The sequence below is a fragment of the Periplaneta americana genome, chromosome 6, assembly GCF_040183065.1.
Source record: "Periplaneta americana isolate PAMFEO1 chromosome 6, P.americana_PAMFEO1_priV1, whole genome shotgun sequence".
NCBI lineage: Eukaryota > Metazoa > Arthropoda > Insecta > Blattodea > Blattidae > Periplaneta > Periplaneta americana.
This window is the reverse complement of record NC_091122.1, coordinates 173,529,049-173,549,648: the sequence shown is the minus strand read 5'-3', so window position 1 is coordinate 173,549,648 and position 20,600 is coordinate 173,529,049. Positions and strand designations below refer to the sequence as shown.

The 20,600-nt window shown below is 34.5% G+C and overlaps 1 protein-coding gene across 1 annotated transcript in view; it reads left to right on the top strand.

Moving 5' to 3' along the window:
* The window catches only part of LOC138702057 (uncharacterized), a 30,652-nt gene extending 11,617 nt beyond the window's left edge, over positions 1 to 19,035 (top strand). The window contains exons 2-9 of the mRNA XM_069829580.1: positions 2,353 to 2,512; positions 2,686 to 2,720; positions 4,570 to 4,672; positions 9,340 to 9,509; positions 12,029 to 12,067; positions 12,251 to 12,449; positions 14,256 to 14,317; positions 18,800 to 19,035. Of these exons, the coding sequence (XP_069685681.1) occupies positions 2,353 to 2,512; positions 2,686 to 2,720; positions 4,570 to 4,672; positions 9,340 to 9,509; positions 12,029 to 12,067; positions 12,251 to 12,449; positions 14,256 to 14,317; positions 18,800 to 18,823 (792 nt within the window). The 3' untranslated portion in view covers positions 18,824 to 19,035. The remainder of the gene's footprint in view (positions 1 to 2,352; positions 2,513 to 2,685; positions 2,721 to 4,569; positions 4,673 to 9,339; positions 9,510 to 12,028; positions 12,068 to 12,250; positions 12,450 to 14,255; positions 14,318 to 18,799) is intronic.
* Positions 19,036 to 20,600: the final 1,565 nt, after the last annotated feature.

Genomic DNA, 20,600 nt, shown 5'->3' with positions numbered 1-20,600 from the left:
AAATGTGCCTCAGTTTCAGCTTTTCGAGTGCAACCCCAAAACCCATGGAAACATACGAAATGCAGAAGCCAGACCTGTCCAGAACATTTCGGGCCTCAGGAACAAATTTTACTGCAAAACAGGTCTATATACATCACAAAATTTTCTAATACTTCTACAACGCTACCGTATATGCTTCATTCAAATAACTAATATAATATGTTACATAAGACTAAAAAAAGTACAAAAAATTTTTAGTTTAAGAAAGCCAAGTGACTGAGGCCCGGCCTCACTTGCCTCAGGCGTTGTATTGATAAAAAATTTCTATAAAGAATATTCAATTAAATTCATTTGAAGTCAAAGATTCACGAGCACTCGAGTCTGAGGCTAGTTTTAAATGTTACCTAGATTACATTTTACAAATATAACATGTATATCCATTCACTGTATTCTACCCAAGTGCAGGTCTTTCATTGCAAACCCAGCCTTCTCCAATCTTCCCTCTTTTCTGCCTTCCTCTTAGTCTCTGCATACAGTATGATCCATGCATCTTAATGTAGTCTATTATCTCATATCTTCTTCTGCCCGGACTTTTCTTCCTTTCACAATTCCTTCACCAGTGTATCCTTCAAAGGGCAGTTTCTTCTTAGCAAGTGATCCAACCAATTCCTTTTTCTCTTCCTGATCAGTTAGTTAGCATTATTCTTTCTTCACCCATTCTTTCTAGCATATCTTCATATTTTCTCACTTTGTCTGTCCTTTCCATATGCGCCATTCTTTTGCATATCCACATTTCAAATGCTTCTAGTCGTGTCTTCTAATAAAAAATAACCCTACCGATAAATATATTTGCATAAAACTAAAAATATTTTTTATTGGAATATACTATTGGCAAATTTAATCTGACTTGAATCAAGTTTCTTCATGGGCGAATAAGTTCGGACTTAGGTTAAATGCTAGTAAGTCACAAGCTATAATAATTGGACATAGGAGGCTACTGAACACAATGAACAACAGACATATCCCAATTATTACAGTAAATAATGCCACTATTCCGTGCCATTCCGTTGTCAGAAACCTTGGCATTTTCTTGGACGAAAATTTAAATTGGGAATGCCAAATAAAGGAAATATCCAAGAGAGTATGCTATACCATGCATTCTCTTAACCCATTCAGAAAATTCCTCCCGCCAGAATTAAAACAGACTCTAGTGCAAACTCTCATACTACCACTGTTTGACTATTGCGACGTAAAACTTACAGACTTGACAACTGATCTTTCGAACAAGCTGCAGCGTGTGCACAATATGTGCGTCAGATTCATCAGCAATGCTCACAGATTTGACCATATTACACCCTAGTTCAAATCTTTATTCTGGCTGCAACTTAATAACCGTAGAACACTTCATTTGCTATCTCTTCTGTTTCGAGTTCTCCACACTTCTACTCCAAATTATCTTCGTTCCTGGTTTAACTACTTATCCTCCAATCACAATCTAAACACCAGGTCACAGGAGAGCCAAATCCTAGCAATTCCTGTCCATAGAACATCCCACTATTCCATCCTCTTTTACTGTCTCAGTCCCCCATGAATGGAATTCTCTACCTCAGAAGATTAGGGGCTGCCAGACAATAACCACTTTCAAGAAAATGCTAAACGATTTCTTACAGGCGCAGTCAAATTGAAGTTATAATTGAGGGGCTTAGAACAAAAAGCAGGTAAGTGGCGGAAACCTAGTTTTGAGGAAGTTACAGTTAAAGTTCTACATGCAATGAAATATTATACACTAGTTTGGTGAAATGATGCCCATATAGCAGCACTGCACAGTGTGATCACTTACCTGATTTTATCCCAAAGAAACATCCTTTTGGGCTATCACAACACGCATTTACCTAATTTTTTTTAATAATGTCACTTACCTGCTTTTTGTTCTAAGCCCATCAATTGTGATCGAGTTTAATAATTTAATTTAGGTATGACTATTTTTATTATTATTATTATTATTGTTATATAATGATTTTATTATTGTTATGAAGATGAAAAGAATTGTCATTGTATTATATTAATTATGTATTATATTGTATTGTAGTATTGTATTGCTTTGTACTGTATTGTATTAATTATGTTACATTCATAGCAATGTAGTAATTTTCTATCATACTGGTTGAGTGGAAGAGAAGGCCGAATGGCCTTAACTCTGCCAGTTAAATTAAATCATTATTGTTATTAAATCATTACTTTGAACACTGTCACTGACCAAAATTCCATTCTATAGAAGAAATGCGCTGATCTTGTAGATCTTTCACTTACAGCATTGTTCCTGGTACATAATGGGAGGACGGTTACATACAGTATTTCCTTCTTGTATTCTAGGCGCGGCCAGACCAGAAAGGGATGATGACAACAGAGGAACCAAAGACAGAAACAGAACAATCTGCAGCGATGACAACGAACATGACAGACAGTGAAGGGGGCTCCGAAGAAGACGACAGCAGCATGGAATCAGGTGAAGATGAGACAGAAGATCAAGAAAGTAAGTTCACCCTTGATATATAAAAGTTGTTTCTTCTCCTTTTCTTTTGTTGTAGTTTTTTAATATTGTTTTCGTAATTCACTACTAATTAATGGATATCCAATATCAAGCAAAGCTTTATATAACTATTTTTTGTTAAAAGACTAGTTAATAATATTCTCATTTATTTCCAGGTGGCGAAGACGATAAAATTAACATAGATTCAAAGGTAAGTAGCTTATATTTATAAGAGAACTTATTATGAATTTTTTTTAGATAAGGAATATAAAAACATATTTTACATTTGCTGAATATTCAAAAGTAGGCCTATATCAAAGTTAAAAAAAATCTTTACATGGTTTCATTCGGAAAGCAAGAAAGCTCTGGTCCCATACCATAGATTTATGGACATTAGATCTGTGGCCTGTAGGAAAAAGGTCTTAAGTAAAAATTTTATACTTTTCAGGAGAGCAGTAGAAAGACTGAAATTGGTGTCAATTATAGAGGTCTTTTAATTAAGAGGTTTTTCCTGGATATTATTTGTTTATATTTCTTCTAAAATAGGTAATGTTGCTCATTTAACAATTTTCTTGATTATTTCCAAAAATAGCCGCACTTAAGCCCTTTTAAGACTACAAGTCAAACTGAGAAGAAGGGACTATTTAAACATAAGACCTTTTTCATGTCAAAATAAATAGGAGATATAAATTATTAGGAATGCAAAATAGGTCTTAAACAATATAGGACTGTTTACCTAGTGCTTAAAGTTTCAAAAGGAAAGGGCATCAGTACGTGATAAAATAGCTAAAATACAAGTTAGACCTTTTTAATAGGGAAGCATGGAAAGTAAACATATATGATGTTTGTAAGGAATAACGTATTAAATATTCTTAAGTCTTTTATTCTGTGTGTGCTCGATTAAAAAAATACTTAGGACATTTGATAACGTTTTATAAATCCAGTCAGGAGTCTTATTTGACTTTAACCGTTTTACCAGATTCTAGAGAATTGTTTCCGCTTTCAGAATATATAAAAATCTCCTTTTCACAAAAAATTGACTTGAGACCTTTTTCCTCCTGGCCACAGAAATAATCCAAACAGTCGATTAGGCAGTATAGGGAATCCAAGCTAAATTTATCTGCAGTTTTTCGCCCATGTCAAAATTAAACTATGAAAATGTCTAGCATTGCTACATCATCATCATCATCATCATCATCATCATCATCATCATCATCATCAACAACAACTATGAAGATAGGTCATTTAGACCTATTTCGTTTCAAAGGTCATCTTTCCAGAGACATCTAGGTCTTCCTATGTCATGTTTTCCTTTTGGCTTATAGTGCAATACTTGTTCAGTCAAACAGGTAAAGTGATGAAACCAGCTTTATTTGTTCTCCAAGATTCTATCATTTAAGTTGAGCTGCTCTCTAATTTTATCACTTCGTATGTGGCCTTTGGGGGAACATCCAGTAATGTGTCTTAACAACCTCATTTCAGCCAATTCCATTATTATTTTATCAGATCGATTCATTTCAAGTAAGCTTACTTACTTACTTACTGGCTTTTAAGGAACCCGGAGGTTCATTGCCGCCTTCACATAAGCCCGCCATTGGTCCCTATTCTGAGCAAGATTAATCCAGTCTCTACCATCATATCCCACCTCCCTCAAATCCATTTTAATATTATCTTCCCATCTACGTCTCAGCCTCCCCAAAGGTCTTTTTCTCTCCGGCCTCCCAACTAACACTCTATATGCATTTCTGGATTCGCCCATACGTGCTACATGCCCTGCCCATCTCAAACGTCTGGATTTGATGTTCCTAATTATGTCAGGTGAAGAATACAACGCATGCAGTTCTGTGTTGTGTAACTTTCTCCATTCTCCTGTAACTTCAACCCTCTTAGCCCCAAATATTTTCCTAAGCACTTTATTCTCAAACACCCTTAACCTATGTTCCTCTCTCAAAGTGAGAGTCCAAGTAAGCTTAGTACTATAAAAATCAATTCGTAGCAGTTATCAAATATAAATGGCAGAATAGGCCTACTTGTATTCTAAGTGTACATTCATATTACAGGTCGCTATGGCCTGTCCATCAAGGCCAACAGAAATTACAGATTATGAATCACAGTGTATGGCGGAATATAAGGCCATGAAGAGAGCAAAGTGTAACATGACAGGTAAGAAAATGTGAACAGTCAACAGATGGAACAAGAAAGGTGAAAAGATACTACTGATGGACAATAACTGATCTAATCTGCTCATAATATAACATAATCTACTATTACAATAACATACTGTAGAGCTGAAACTAACATACTACCCTAAATTAACTAACCAATTCTAGGAACTAATAATTGTTTACAAAATAATGATGTAGAGTAACATAGGCCTACCTATTATGTTGCTAACCTAACCTAATCTAGGGTTACCATGAGAAGAAATTCTATAGGAGGACATGGAATATAAAATAAGAGGACATTCGATGAAAGAGTAATGAAACGGAGAAAAATTCTCTATGGAGCCGGGATTTGAACCCGGGTTTTCAGCTCTACGTGCTGATGCTTTATCCACTAAGCCACACCGGATACCCACCCCGGCGTCGGATAGAATCATCTCAGTGTAAGTTCCAACTCTTGGGTTCCCTCTAGTGGCCGCCCTCTGCACTACGTCATAGATGTCTATGAACGTAGGACTGAAGTCCACACTTGTGCTGAGGTGCACTCATTATGAGTGACTAGTTGGCCGGGATCCGACAGAATAAGCGCCGTCTTAAATCACGAAGTGATTTATGCATATCATATATATTATTTTAATGTACCGAAGTACATATGTTATTTCCATGCAGATATCCTGTGTCATCATGCGATGAAAGAGTAATGAAACGGAGAAAAATTCTCTCCGGACTTCAGTCCTATGTTCATAGACATCTATGACGTAGTGCAGAGGGCAGCCACTAGAGGGGACCCAATAGTTGGAACTTAAACTGAGACGATTCTGTCCGATGCCAGGGTGGGTATCCGGTGTGGCTTAGTGGATAAAGCATCAGCACGTAGAGCTGAAAACCCGGGTTCAAATCCCGGTGCCGGAGAGAATTTTTCTCCGTTCCATTACTCTTTCATCGTATGATGACGCAGAATATCTGCATGGAAATATCATATGTACTTCGGTACATTAAAATAATATATAAGAGGACATTGCTGAAAAAGGAAGACTTTTTAAAAATTACAAAATTAAAGATAAAACAATGGTTCACCTTAGTTAGTTTTCTCACTAGTTGCTGGATCAGTATTACATCTGTACCCTACTTATCGGTGGAGCCCACTTTGTGCACAAGAGCCTGAAGAGACCAACTTAGACTATATCTTGTAACAAATAACTATGGAACTGTTCACAGGACATGTCCTTGAAATTATATTTCACCATGATGATACCTCTGACCGTCTCCATTTTCGTTCTTTTGTCCATTGAGCAGATATTAGGGAAAATACTCTCTCAGCACTTCCATTGTGACTTGGGATAAATGAATAGAATTGCCATATTTTTAAGAGTTCTGAGAAAGTGTCAATGCTCGCAGAACTATTGAAATTGAAGAATTTGTTTATCTAAACTTAAATCTTTGTCCAAATTAACTTAATTAGCATATCTTTGTACACTGCAGAATAAAATTGATAAAATAGCTTGGAATCATGAAGTGATATTTTTAGAGGGTAAGAATTCAATGCATGTCAATAGGTCATAACATTTTATGTTTTTCTTATATGCTCCAGTTTCAACAATTGAAAGCTGTTAAATTCTTTCATTCGTTGTTACCATTTATTCAGATATTCTATGCATAATATCGCACATTATTCAATATTCATATTAATTCTAGTTGAAATGCGAAATGCCGGACATTTCAATTTTTTTTTAAATGTCTGCCAGACAGGATAAAATGATTAAAAAAAGAGGATATGTCCTCCTTTTGCCGGACTGATGGTAACCCTAACCTAATCTAATATTAAGCTAACACTAAAATAAAACTAATCCTAATTTAATGTAATCTATTACACCCTAGCTTAAACTAACCCATCTACCATAATAAACTTCTAAAACTAAATAAACTACCTAACCTCACTTAAACTAACCTATCATAATAAACTTCTAAAAAATCTAGGACTAACCTAACCTCATCTAATCTTATCATAGATTTAACCTTTCTTGATAAAATATAAAAATAATGTAATAGGTAAGGCCTAGTATAATTTTCTTACTTTTCTTAATGTTAAATTGTTTATCATTTAATAGCAGCTGCTTAAGCAATTGGCTGAACTACCTTTCTGCTTGCTTGCCTATCATTCAATTGCCCCACTCTATGCACTTGCAGGTCGCTGGAAGTTGTCCATTGCTCGTTGGCGGATGTTGACTAGCTTCTCAACCTACAGTCAACAGCGCAATGGACAACAACTCCAGGTCACAGAGAGTGAGTAGGTTGGCTTCATGTTATATTACCTTTATAGATCTTGATTACACAACTTTTAACACTGTATCACTTCGGAATGTGTATGGTAAGACATACTAATACTATACAAAGAAACAAAAGACAGATCCAAAACCTACATAAACTAAATACACCCAAAGCTACACTACACATTAGAAATTGAAAACAACAAATCCATAAATTTTACAGACATCACAATAACAAAAGTAAACAACAAACACACATTCAAAGTATACAGAAAAACAACAACAACACACATACACAACACATCCAACCACCCCACACAACACAAACAAGCTGCATTTCTAACAATGTTACACAGACTACTCAACATACCAATGAACCAACAGGATTACAACGAAGAGCTAAACACAATCAAATGCATAGCACAAGAAAACGGATACAACCCTAACATAATGGACAACATAATACGTAAGACAAAACATAATCACAAAAAACAACAGAAACACAAAAAAATACATCACACTAACATACGAAAACAAAAACACACACAAAATTGCAACCTCATTCAAGAAATTAAATTATAACATCGCATACAGAACAAATAACAGTCTACAAAAACATCTCAACACACAAACAACAAACAAACAAACAAACAAACAAATACAACCACACAGGCTTATACAAACTCAAATGTAACACCTGCAACAACTTCTACATAGGACAGACAGGCAGATCATTTCAAACAAGTTACAAAGAACACATCACAGCCATAACAAAATTACAAAACACCTCCACATATGCAAACACATCACAAATGCTAACCACACCCACAGAGATATCAACACAGACATGGAAATACTACACATCGAACCAAAAATCCAGAAACTAAACACACTAGAACAATATTAAATATACAGACACACAAAAACACACCCCAACGAAATTCTCAACACACAACTCAATTCAAAACACACACACTCTTTGACTCTACACTATACCATAGGAACACACCCTCACAGGAAACAGAACAATTGGCGCCAAGACCAACAATGACCAGTTCTGAAGATGACCCATAAATAGGTCGAAACATGTAAACAAGGTACGATGAAATTTAACACAGGAAAAGTCTTACCATACACATTCCGAAGTTATATTACCTATTAAATCCACAAATGCTTGCTTGCTTTCATACTGCTATTTATGAGTGGTATGAATTAACTAGTGTAGCCCTACTCATTTTGTATTTATAAAACTGTGAAATTTTATATATTTATTTTAACACGATAACCCAGTTTTATATTTAGTAACATTTTCAAAATATAGAGATTAATGAGGTGGTAAAGTGATGACAATTACAGTACTATATAATGGATAATCTATTGTACTGTAAACAGAATGATGAGGGTTGGGAAAATGAGCGCTATATTCTTTACTTATACTTTAATTAACTGGGAAGATATTATTTTTAGAATCCATGTTCATTAGGCATTTTTTTCTTGTTTTGAGGACCCATATTCATTAGATTTTTTTGTTTTGAAGAAACGCACGCACGCACACACACACACATTCATTTGCATCATACATAGGTGTGTGGTGCACATCTTGCACACAGATTTCACATCTGGTTGGTATTCCACTACCAGAAAAAATGTTACGTTTCTCGTCTGAATTAGACTAGAAAGGATTGTCAGATTACAGATTATAGAATCAATTCGGTATTCTTTGTTTCTAAGCAATTAAGTTATTAGTATTAACAAAACTGAAGATAATATTTTTAAGGATGAAATCGACAAGAAAATTTTATAACATTTTTTCCTTAATGAATTAAATTTTTATGGTAAATTAAACTTTATTCCTGTAATGACATCATGCATAGACAGCGTGTGGGAGAAGTCATACCAGAAATTTAATTTTTTCAATATGTATAATGCTCACCAGGTGTATTTACAAGTATTGAAATTGATAGGCCTAATCGACATTTTGAGCATTGTAATGATGTTTAACATATTGTATGAGAAAACAAAAATTCACCGAAGAACATACAGACAAGTGTAGATGAAGTAAGTGTACAGAAACTATAAAGGAAGACAGAATGAGAAAAAAGGGAAAATTTTAATGGAACACGAAAAAAAAAAAATTCTCTTGTGTAGCCTATAAATTGTATTATTTATTACAAACTACCCCCCATTGAGGGTAGCCCTTACAGATTCTGTATATCCTCAAAAATAAATATACATATGTAAACATAGATAATTAAATTAAAAAAAAAAGAAACAAAGAAAAGGGCATGAAAAATTACAAGTATTTTACAAAGAAAGCAGATTGAGAATGCACATATTTTAGAGTTTAATTGCTATGTATAGATATCGAGATTTTAAGGAAACTTTTTATCTGCTCAAACAGAAGAAGAGAAGATGAAAAAGATGAATGTTAATGCTATGGAATCAATGGAGAGTGGGACACATGCTTCACATATGAGGAAGAGGGAAACTCCCATGGGAGAAGAAATGATGAATGCAACAGAAATAACAAACACAACAAAAATGGGAAATATGCGTCATCGTAAGAGATCGGTAAGTTTGAAATAAATATTGGAGGGGTGGGAGGGGGGGGGGAATTCTGGAAATGTAAGATTAAAATTTTATTGATGATTAATTGTACAGTGCCAAAGATTGGTTTCTAATTTGTTTATTTATTTAATAATAATTTCAATTGTAGGGAGAGGAAAAGATAGTACTGTATGAAAGGAGGGAAACTATCATGGAAAATCTGACTTGGAGATTTAAATTCCAAGTCACCTCACAATACCTGCTGTCAGTCTATATAATACAAGTGACTTATACACATCTTCTAAAAGCAACATCTGAAAAAACGGCTTAAATGAAGTGATTTCCTCAATGCATGCAGCATTATCAGTCTTGGCAGATATTTTTATACCTTAACTAGTTGCATAAAAGAGAAACCCTTGCTTTCAAATGTCATAATATTGTAATCAAATTTTTGACCTTATCAAAAGAGAACTTATTATCAATTCTCACAAATAATTTTATTAGCCAAATGGGAGCAGCCATATTATGGAACTAACTAGACTGACTGCAATGATAAACAAGCTTGTTTAGAATTGGTGGGTTTTAACCTCAGGAACTGTGATACAACCATATTTTTATCTAGAAAAAAAAATACATATGAAGAGTACATTGGAGAAACAATGAAAGTCACAATTCTGTTAAGAGTGATATTATCATCTAATTCAGTATAGTACTGCAAACTTTAGTGTTTTTCTCATCAAACTGGTAAAGGAGAATTATCACTATGGATACAGTCATACTTTTCTTCTTTGTCATTAGGAACAGCAATAAATTTTGCAGTAATATTACTGAACTAGCCGTACCTGTGCGCTCCGCTGCACCCGTTAGAAATAAATATAAAGTAATTACATGATTAAAATAGGACATTTGATCCAGGGAACATTCGTGTTTGATATAAGGATAAATCGTTTATTATGTTACTTAATTTAAATTGTATTTGCATAATTAAAGTGCGATCATTTTGATCCAGAGACAACTCATTTGGTCATAAAAATTATTTTAGGAAATACAGGAAACGAATGTACAGAATAGCCTATCAAGTTTTCTATGCATAAGAAGCTATTTTAATCTTACCTGTCCTCGATTCACTCAGAAGTTACTGTAATAATATTATAGCATTATGTCCATCTAGAGAAACTACACTTTCCAATGGTGAATTAATAATTAATTATACAAATCGGTTAATTTAGCTTAAGATATTACTTCATACAAACACAGAAACATTGTCTGTAGGCTATCTTTCATAGCTTTCGATTGTTGCTGTCCAAGGCCCCTTATAGACGAAGTCATTTGTTTTTTAATTCATTACACGGCCTTAGATGGCAGTTATTTTAATTTTAAAACTCATTTATCTCATTAAATATCAGTCCTGTCAAAATTTTTCAAGGAATAAAACTTATCGCAAATTATTTTTAAAGAAACTTTTGTTATGTAACATTTTTCACAAAAATCAATAATAAGCGAGATATTTTGATTTATTTAATTCAGGCCCCCTTATAACCACCCTTTTAAATAATGTATTTTGAATGCTATATAGCCTAAAATCTAAGTTACAACGAACTTAATTTATATTCCAATTTTCATCGGTCCGTTCAGCCATTATCGCGTGAAAAGGTAACAAACATACAGATATACAAAGAAAAATTTCAAAAAAGCGATTTTCGGTTTCAGGGAGATTAATTATATATGTTAGGACCAATTATTTTTGGAAAATCGAAAATTACCAGAAAAATTTCGGCTACAGATTTATTATTAGTATAGATTAGATGATGACATCACTCTTAAGAGAATTGTGACTGATCGTTTTTCCCGTGTTACCGAGTCTTTCCCGGGGGTAAAAGGCGGTCAGAGCGTGGTGCCAACCACACCACCTCATTGTGGTGCCGAGGTAATGGAAAGCACGGGGCTCTACCTCCATGCTCCCCAAGTGCCTTCATGGCATGTGATGGGGATACTTTTACCTTTTACCTTTACTCTTCATATGTAATCTGTAGGCTAAACTTGATATGCCGAACTTAATGCAATATTAAGAAGAAGCTTTAATCTTGCATTCAAGCTACAGCTAAAGGTCAGCATCATTTTAAGCCCATACTCATATGAATCAAAACATTTGTGTTCAATCGAGCAAAAATTCCAGACTGACTTACTTTCGTTTTTCAAGAATGGTATTGTTAGGAGAGGAACACTGTTTTGATATGTATAGGTTTATAGAATTAATTTAAATGCTATTACTGGTATATTGTCGATCTAAATATATTTATTTTGTCTATTGATTAAGATGAGGACATTACACACGAACTGTCTAAAAAATCATGTAATTCAAGGCAAGTTTTCCGACGAATGTGAGAATACAATCTCTTCTATTACATAATAACGTCTCTTAATACAATTATATCAATTATTTGGTACTGTATGTGTTATAAAATAGTCAATCTTGTGTTTAAAGAATCAGATATAAAAGTGTGGCGAAAATTTAATACCAACATTTTCTTCTCTGGTTACAGTGCCACTACTACCAATGCATTTTGAAGAAACTGGATGTGGTAAGAACTCTAAAGAAGTGTTTCTATTATATGACAGTGTTCAAATTAGTGTCAACCACAATGATTGATATCTAGATGCACAGAAGTGGATTTACATGACGGTAGTTTAGAAGAAACAAAAGTGAATTTTATGTTGACGGGTGTGGAAAATGAAAAAAGCTTCATCTGCCCCTTATCTTATAGTTGGACGAGGCAACAATGCTGCCAAACGAGGATATGTTCAAGACTTGGGTAGCCAATAATGTTACTGACGATGCAGAAAAGACACGGCTACAGGAGAGGGTCATGGAATGTTTCAATGATCTGCGTGACAATGGATTTTACAACACGGAGAGCTCCAAGTCTGAGGAAGTTTCAGGAGAAGCACCCAGTGTTAAAAAAGGTAACAATACCATTTTACAGAATATTTTCCAAGAAAACACGGTCTAGTCCGAACTTGAACAATAATTTCTACAGACTGTGTGCTACAGAAAATGCATACTTTTTGTCAGGAAAGATAATTTACCAGCTCTTTGAAATCAAATTCTATTTTTGATGCTGGCTTACTTAAGGTGCATTTCATAATCTCCAATGATAATGGAACGTAATGGTAGGGACTGGGAATTTAGTTTTATATAGGTTTTAGAATGATATAATATAGTGCCAGATGAATAAAGTGCGAAATAGATGAAGGCAGTGGCAGTGCATCAATAAGAGCACAAGAGCACGCATGACTAGTTTTATTATTTAATACCGTATTGATGTAGTGGAGATGTACAATATCAGAATCGAGTATTTTAAACTTCCCGCATCTTGCATAAACTTATGTAAACTTGGCAACATGCGTTCACGTACAAGCTGTGCTCTTTTCAAGGAGGTTACAGGAATTTCACGCATGTGCAGGAGAAAATTGCCTTTCGCTGGCCGCTTATGACTTGTCAAGAGCACAAAGCGTTAAGTGAACGGTGAATCTATCCTACAGATGTCAGATGCATCGATGCCTATTGTTCACGTGCTATATATCTCGAGGAGGAAATGTAATAGTCTGTATTTTAGCCTATAGGTGTCAGCATTTCTCACTATCGGAACGTTTACTTTATGTGGGTTTATGTACAGTGCTGCTACAAGAGTGTAGTTTGTGAATTACTATATTTTAGTGTTAGCATAATAGCATAGTTCGGCTTTCAAACACATGCTGGCTGAATGTGATAGTGGTATGAATTTAAGTATTGGTATGGTAGTGCATATTATTTAAGAATAATATTTACTGGCATGTATTCATAGTAATTAATCTATGTGAATGGGATTACAGTACTGGTATAGGCTATAGTGTATCAGTGTGTTGTGAACCAAAATATATTACTGAACACACACTTTTATAAATAACAGCACTGTGATATGTATTACTTTTTAACAAACGTAAACAATGAACTCTATTCAAGCAATTTTGAACAGTAAAGAACTGGGTAAACTGACTTACCAGGAAAAATTGGAAATAAAAGACTGGGTTTCATTATTATTATATATTTTGAATTTATATACGGTTTTTTCGATAGTGAAACATTGGAATCACGACATTGCATATTAGGCTAAACATACGATTTCAAATTCTCTTCGGTTTTGGAACACAAAATTATGAACACATGTAATATTTTATCACGAGCCACCACTGGATGAAGGGATAAGTAAATGAATGGACATTGAATAAAGGAAGATAAGTGCATGAGTCGTCCACTAAGTTTAAAACTGATGTAAGTAATGTAAGAATGGGAATGCTGGCCCAAATACTGGAATGTGAAAGGCCAGAAGGACCAAACGGTTGAGTCACAATAAATCATATATCAAATCCTAATTCCTTTCAGAAAACAAGTGACTGCATAAGCCTTCTCAAAAAGTAATTAATTCCTTACTAAATGTTTACCACATAGAAGACTGCATTGCCAGAAACTATATGCTTGGTTAAAGAACACCATGTATTATAGCAATTTATTTTAGTGATCATAATGAAACAAACGTAGTGTTTAAGAACATAAATTTCACAGATAATTTTGAAGGCTTTTATTACAGTATTAAAACAACATTAAAAAACTTTTCCATAGTTCTCCTCAATCAGTGAGTTGAGTTCAAAATTTAAGTACAGTGTATGCAGGCGAAATAAATGTGTGTCGAAGGAATAAATAAAATTAATGGCTTTGTTTTCTTTGAACAGGTAAAACAAGTTGTAATGCAGCACTGAAACTTCTCAAATGTCTATCCAAGCAGGATACAGAGGTATGTATAGCAACTCAAATACCACAAAAAAATATAATAGAAAAAAAAAATTCATTGGTTTTAATAATTTAACAAAAATATTGGTCTTGTAAACCAAAGATAAGGTGTACCTTTTAAAACTTTAGAAAAAAGACTGGTGAATAATTCAGTCATTAATATTCCTTTTATGTTTTTTATTTATATATATTATTTTAATGTACCGAAGTACATATGATATTTCCATGCAGATATTCTGTGTCATCATACGATGAAAGAGTAATGGAATGGAGAAAAATTCTCTCCGGCACCGGGATTTGAACCCGGGTTTTCAGCTCTACGTAATGATGCTTTATCCACTAAGCCACACCGGATACCCATCCCGGTGTCAGACAGAATCGTCTCAGTTTAAGTTCCAACTCTTGGGTTCCCTCTAGTGGCCGCCCTCTGCACTACGTCATAGATGTCTATGAACATAGGACTGAAGTCCACACATGTGCTGAGGTGCACTCGTTATGAGTGACTAGTTGGCCGGGATCCATCTTTTTACACATCGATTGGTGGTCCAAGACAGCAAAATTTTGTAATATTTTCCATGGGGAATGAGATTAAGACGAAGTGTTGACAAATTGCATAGAGCAACAATACAAAGTCCATAAATTGTAACAAATTCAGATTTTCTTCTGTTACATAAGGTGGTATCCACAATATCACAGATTGGTGCTGACATTTGGTCAAAAACTAACTCTGGGTCTGCGTTTCTGCCTTGATCACCTCAATAGTGTCAAACTGGTAGTCTCCAGTTTCATCTTCAATGGGGAAAACAGAGGTGGCCAAGTCAGGAGAGTAGGATACTAGAGGACGAAAGTCATGTTAACAAAGTTCCTTTCAAACATCGACATGGTGCTACTTCTGATCAGCTGTCTGTCAGGATTCTGGGCACAAATTTAGCGGCAACACGATGCACGTCCAATTCAGCAGTCAGAATCTGTTAGCATGTCCTATAACCAATACCCATCTGACCAGCATGGTCGTGTTTGCTTCAACGTCAATCCTCACAAAAAAGCTGTTGAAGTTTGGCAACAATCTCTGGTGTAGTGCAGCTGATGGGTCTTTCTTTGTGTTCGGTGTCTGCAATGAATGTCCGACCAGCCATTTAAACACGCTGTATGGCTCTTGCTTTCTTGCCTAAACACTAGTCTAATCATTACCAGAGTATCCATTGCACCTTTTCTAAGATTTGCACAAAGATTGATGTGTACTCGCTGTTTTTTCTCGGATCCATTTTGAAATTGCCTTAGGTCAGATACACAACTTCAAATAAAAGGACGTAAAAAACAAGCACGTTCACCCAGCTGCGTAAAATTTTGTACAATGACTCCCAAAATATGCTAATACTATAATCTACTCTTGTATAGTGCTACTACAACTGTTCTGATGGTAGCACCAGTCTAGAAAATTCTGGATACCACCCCGTATCAGCCACATCTATACAAATCCATCATTTTATATTCTTTACAGTAGAACATAAGTTTTCATAAAGCTCTGGTTATTTTATCTATACATTTATTATTGACGATGAATAGAGGGTCAGTACTTTAAACATGGCCTGGGAAATCGAAAGTCTTGTATGCTATCATGACAAGATATTTACAGGAATTATTGAAGTTTTATATTAAACTATTTGTTTAAAATTATATAATTATTTACTTCGTGACACACTGACATTCCTACGGCCGTTAATTTCTATTGAGGAACAATATTCAATATTACATATGCATGCAATATTACAAAATTTTAATAATGATTTATAGTCATTCATTCAAGAGACACATCAGAAGTTGTTCTGTATATGCAATTTACAAGATGTAATAGTGGCTGAAGCACATCAGGTGTCTCTTTCATCAATATTACAAATACATACTGCTACTCAGAAAATATATGAGGCTTATTTATCTGACATTACACAATGGACTTAAAATAGTTAATATTGGTGAAGAATTAGAGAAATAGCTTCAATTTCATCCAACATGTTTTGTAACTTTGCTATACCAGTGTTTTTTGATGTCTTGCATGAGTGCACAATATTGAAATCTTCTCATGTGATGCAAATTTGATATTCAATTTTGAAAATGATTTTGAAAGCACTTTAAAGTATCACAGTTGTTTGGTTGTGTAAATGTTTTCTTCTCAAAACAATGACAAGTCCTCACAGCTTCAAAAATTATTACAGAATAAAGACAATAATAATGTATGTATGTATTTATTCACACTGCAATGGGTATATACCCGGTGGCAGTGGTAACTAATTGCACTCAATAATGACAATAATAAACTTATTAATTAAAAATACAATTAATGATAATACTAATACTAATAATAATAATAATAACAACAACAGGGAATATACTAAATTAAATGAAACGATCACTTAAAATAACATTTGAAATATTCTAATTTGTATCTTAAAACTAATATCGAACAAAAACCCACGAGTATATGTTCATATCTGCACAAGTACCTTTCAACATTACACTCATTTCGCTGTCAACTCACTCACTGCACTGGAACTACGACACTTTTCACTGATTCTATCCTGATTTCACTAACACTTCAAAAACATTTCACTGTTCAAATACTTTGCACTGCCACTATAACCTATACAGCTTCACTGACAGGAACACGTTTCACTTATACAGCACACTTCACTGACACGACATACTTCTTCACTGATACAACACACTTCACTGATACAACACTTCAATAACAACATATCATTTACACCCTTTAAGTACTGTGTATAATTACCGTCTATTAGTAAGGTCCTTAAGCCTATTTTTAAATACATTTTTGGGAACAACTGGATAATACGCACGGCAGACCAATATCGATAGTCGACTCTACTCGCTGGCCACTAGTCACCGGGCCGTACCGAGCCGTATCAAACAAAATATAATCGAAATGGTGGTAGTCAAATTCGCGACTATATTCTTAAATAATTCACTCCATTAGTCAAGTTCAAGGTTTTATGTAGTACAACGGCGGTTTTTTGAATGCATTAAATGAAAATGAAGATGTAATAAGATAATAAACTAGGTTATCACAAGGAAATTAACAGGAAAAAAGATGTGTTTCACGGAATACAATTAAAATGATGGAAAGTAAATTTCCGGTTAATGTTCGCCAAAGCGTAAAGTACGTAATTATGACGGCGTTGCTGTTTTATTTCTGGCCTATAGAAAAATACCTAGCCTTTTACGAAAAAAAAAATTTAAGGACCATGAAATTATTCACCGCTTTCATTATAGGCCTATTATTTTTTTAACAATATTACGAATCAAAAACTGTCATATTATATAATTTTAACTACTACATGGACGAACCAAATCAAGCTAACCTAACCTAACCAAAGCTAACCTAACCTAACCTAACCAAAGCTAAGCTAACCTAACCAAAACTAATCTAACCTAACCAAAGCTAATTTAACCTAACCTAAGCTAACCTAACCAAAGCTAACCTAACCTAACCAAAGCTAAGCTAACCTAACCAAAGCTAAGCTAACCTAACCAAAACTAATCTAACCTAACCAAAGCTAAGCTAATCTAATCTAAGCTAAGCTAACCTAACATAACATAACCTTCGTAAATGCAAGGCCTGTAACCGGAGCAAGAAGGGATCTCAATCATTTAATCTGCAAGTACACGCAAAAATAAATTCAAGTAAGGATCACGCTCCCACTGCATGAGAGGTCCGCGCATGCGCTACAGCAAAACTGTTTCTGTCCCGAGCCTCTCATCTAAGGCACTCGTCATAATTTACTCGCAATATTTACGCAAATACACATTGTCGCTAACAGTGGTGCTATCTCTCAATAATGTTCAGAACGAAGGAGGTAGACAGAGAGAGAAAAAATTTCTCCCGCCAACTACGCCACACACCAACGTCACGTTCTTATGTTGGTGACATTGTGTATTTACTTAAATTTGGTGCTAAACGTAACGGCACGGTTCAAAGTGACCGTGCTAATTCTCCAGTATAGCGCATTTTTGGTTGTTGGTAAAGCCTTTAGTAAGTCTGCAGGTAAAGCATTCCAGTCCCTGATAGTACGATTGAGAAAAGAAAACTTTCCAGTGTCCGTCCTCTGCCTTCTTTCCCTCAATTTATATGAGTGGTCGTTCCTTGAAGAGTAATTTGGCTGCTGCAACCTATTTTTTATTTCTTTCCAGGCAGGCTCACAGGCATAATAATAATAATAATAATTATTATTATTATCATTATCAACTGACAAGTATTAGGCCTTAGGGGGCCTGTTACGGTCTTGAGCCATATTTCTGGGGTCTGCCTGTGTTTCTACAACCTTTGGGGTTATATGATAGGATCTGTTTTGATGTTATATTGGGCTTCATTCTGCCTAAATATTGTTTTCATTGACTTTTCTAATTATGGATGTACTTAAGTGTTTATTACCCTTTCAGATTTTGATGACGAAAATTATTTCTGTTTCAGTGTCCTGCCTTCAAGTTCCCTTGATGCAAGTGTACAGAGATCAACATTATATTCCTACACAAATCTTAAAAGTTCTCATACAGTCAACAAAGTTACTACTCATGAAATTAGAAAGATAACTATTTTCATACATATGTAATCTAGTACCTTAACACATGTGATAGAATATTTTGTGAAACAAATTTTATGTACCATTCGAACAGTGATGTTTTAAATAAAGATATAGTTTAAGTATTCATGATCACCTCTTGCAGGTAAATGGTATTGCTACAAAGATAGATATATCTCAATTGTACTACTCAATAAGGAAAGTTAAGGGGACAAAAACGTAAACGACATTTCATACAAGTTGAGAGGATGCGAAGGCATTTCTTTCCCCTTCTATTTGCCCAGAGTCCGTCAGTAACAGAACAGTAGCTGTTACCTCTTATACCTGCACCCCCCTCCCCAAGTTGTACACACAAGAAAATAAAATATTAAATAAAGTACATAAGTGAATAAAAAAAATACAGTGACACAAGTTTGACAATTACATGTTTGTGTATATTTTAGTGTCTTCCTTACAATATTTCCAACTAATAATTGAATTAATAAATGTTAGTTTGTATTATGTCAGTGGGGAGTGATACAGTGCAGATTGTCCCGTTGTGTATGCTGTAGAGTAGCAACTAGTGGTGAAGAAAACATTTACCTTCTGCTCTCAGTAGCTTTCTAATGTGCCAGTTGATATAAACAATAAATTGAAATATTAACGAAATATATAGCCTTTCAAAATATAGATTACCGGTACACATTTTCAATAATTAAATTGTCACTGTGTTGAAAGTCAGTTAGTCGAACGTTAGTAAGATGGACAGTAGCAGCTTCCCCTTCACTGATGGTAGAGAGTGTGAGTAGAGGCAAAAGCCTACCAATCAAACTGAAATAGGGTTTAGTAATAGTAGCCTCTATTGCGCAGACTCTTGGTTGGCCTTCACTTTTCTTTTAGTATAATATTTTGCTGTTGAGTCCAGATGGAATAACATCAGAGTTGGACATTTGTATAGATGTTGAATTGAATTTTCCTCGCTCCACAAAACACAGTTCTGCAGTGCATATATGGAAATCGTGTATAGATGTGCCACAAAACAGTTATGAGCAAGGGCATTGCTACAGATTCATATCTAAATGATACTGGTGCCACAGATTTATTTAGCAGAATCGCCCATTATTTATTCACACTTCCAGATTGGAATTTTTCAATCATTTCCGTTTACGATTAATTTTGCAGACTTATAGGCAGTGTTTTATTTTGATTTTGTAAAATTTTGGTAACCTTTTAGCTGAAGCATCTGCCTGTTCACTCCCTTGAAGACCAATGTGTAGATATTCATTGTATTATAATGAATTTTTGTAGGACAGTGGGAATTCTGAGTTTTTTGGATTTCTAATATTTTATGGCTAATTGGTACTTTACATGATGCTATAGCTTGAATAGCAGAAGAATCATTAAAGATTACAGCTTTCTCGAACATGTTTATCCCATTTGGTAGTTGTAATAAAGTCAAACCTATTGCCAGGATAAAAAATTACATATGAAAATGTTTTGGTTTAGGTAATTAAAAAGCAAAACAACAACTGAGCTAGACCAATTGATTCATTAATGGATTTACGTGTACAATTCATAATGTTTTCACATTTAATTGCTATATCTAATATTAACAAATATTATATTACTGGTATATAAAAGTACCATTAATTGAAAAATAATTGAGTGGCAGATAAGCTTCAGGAGTATTAGATCATCATACTTGGTTGCGTT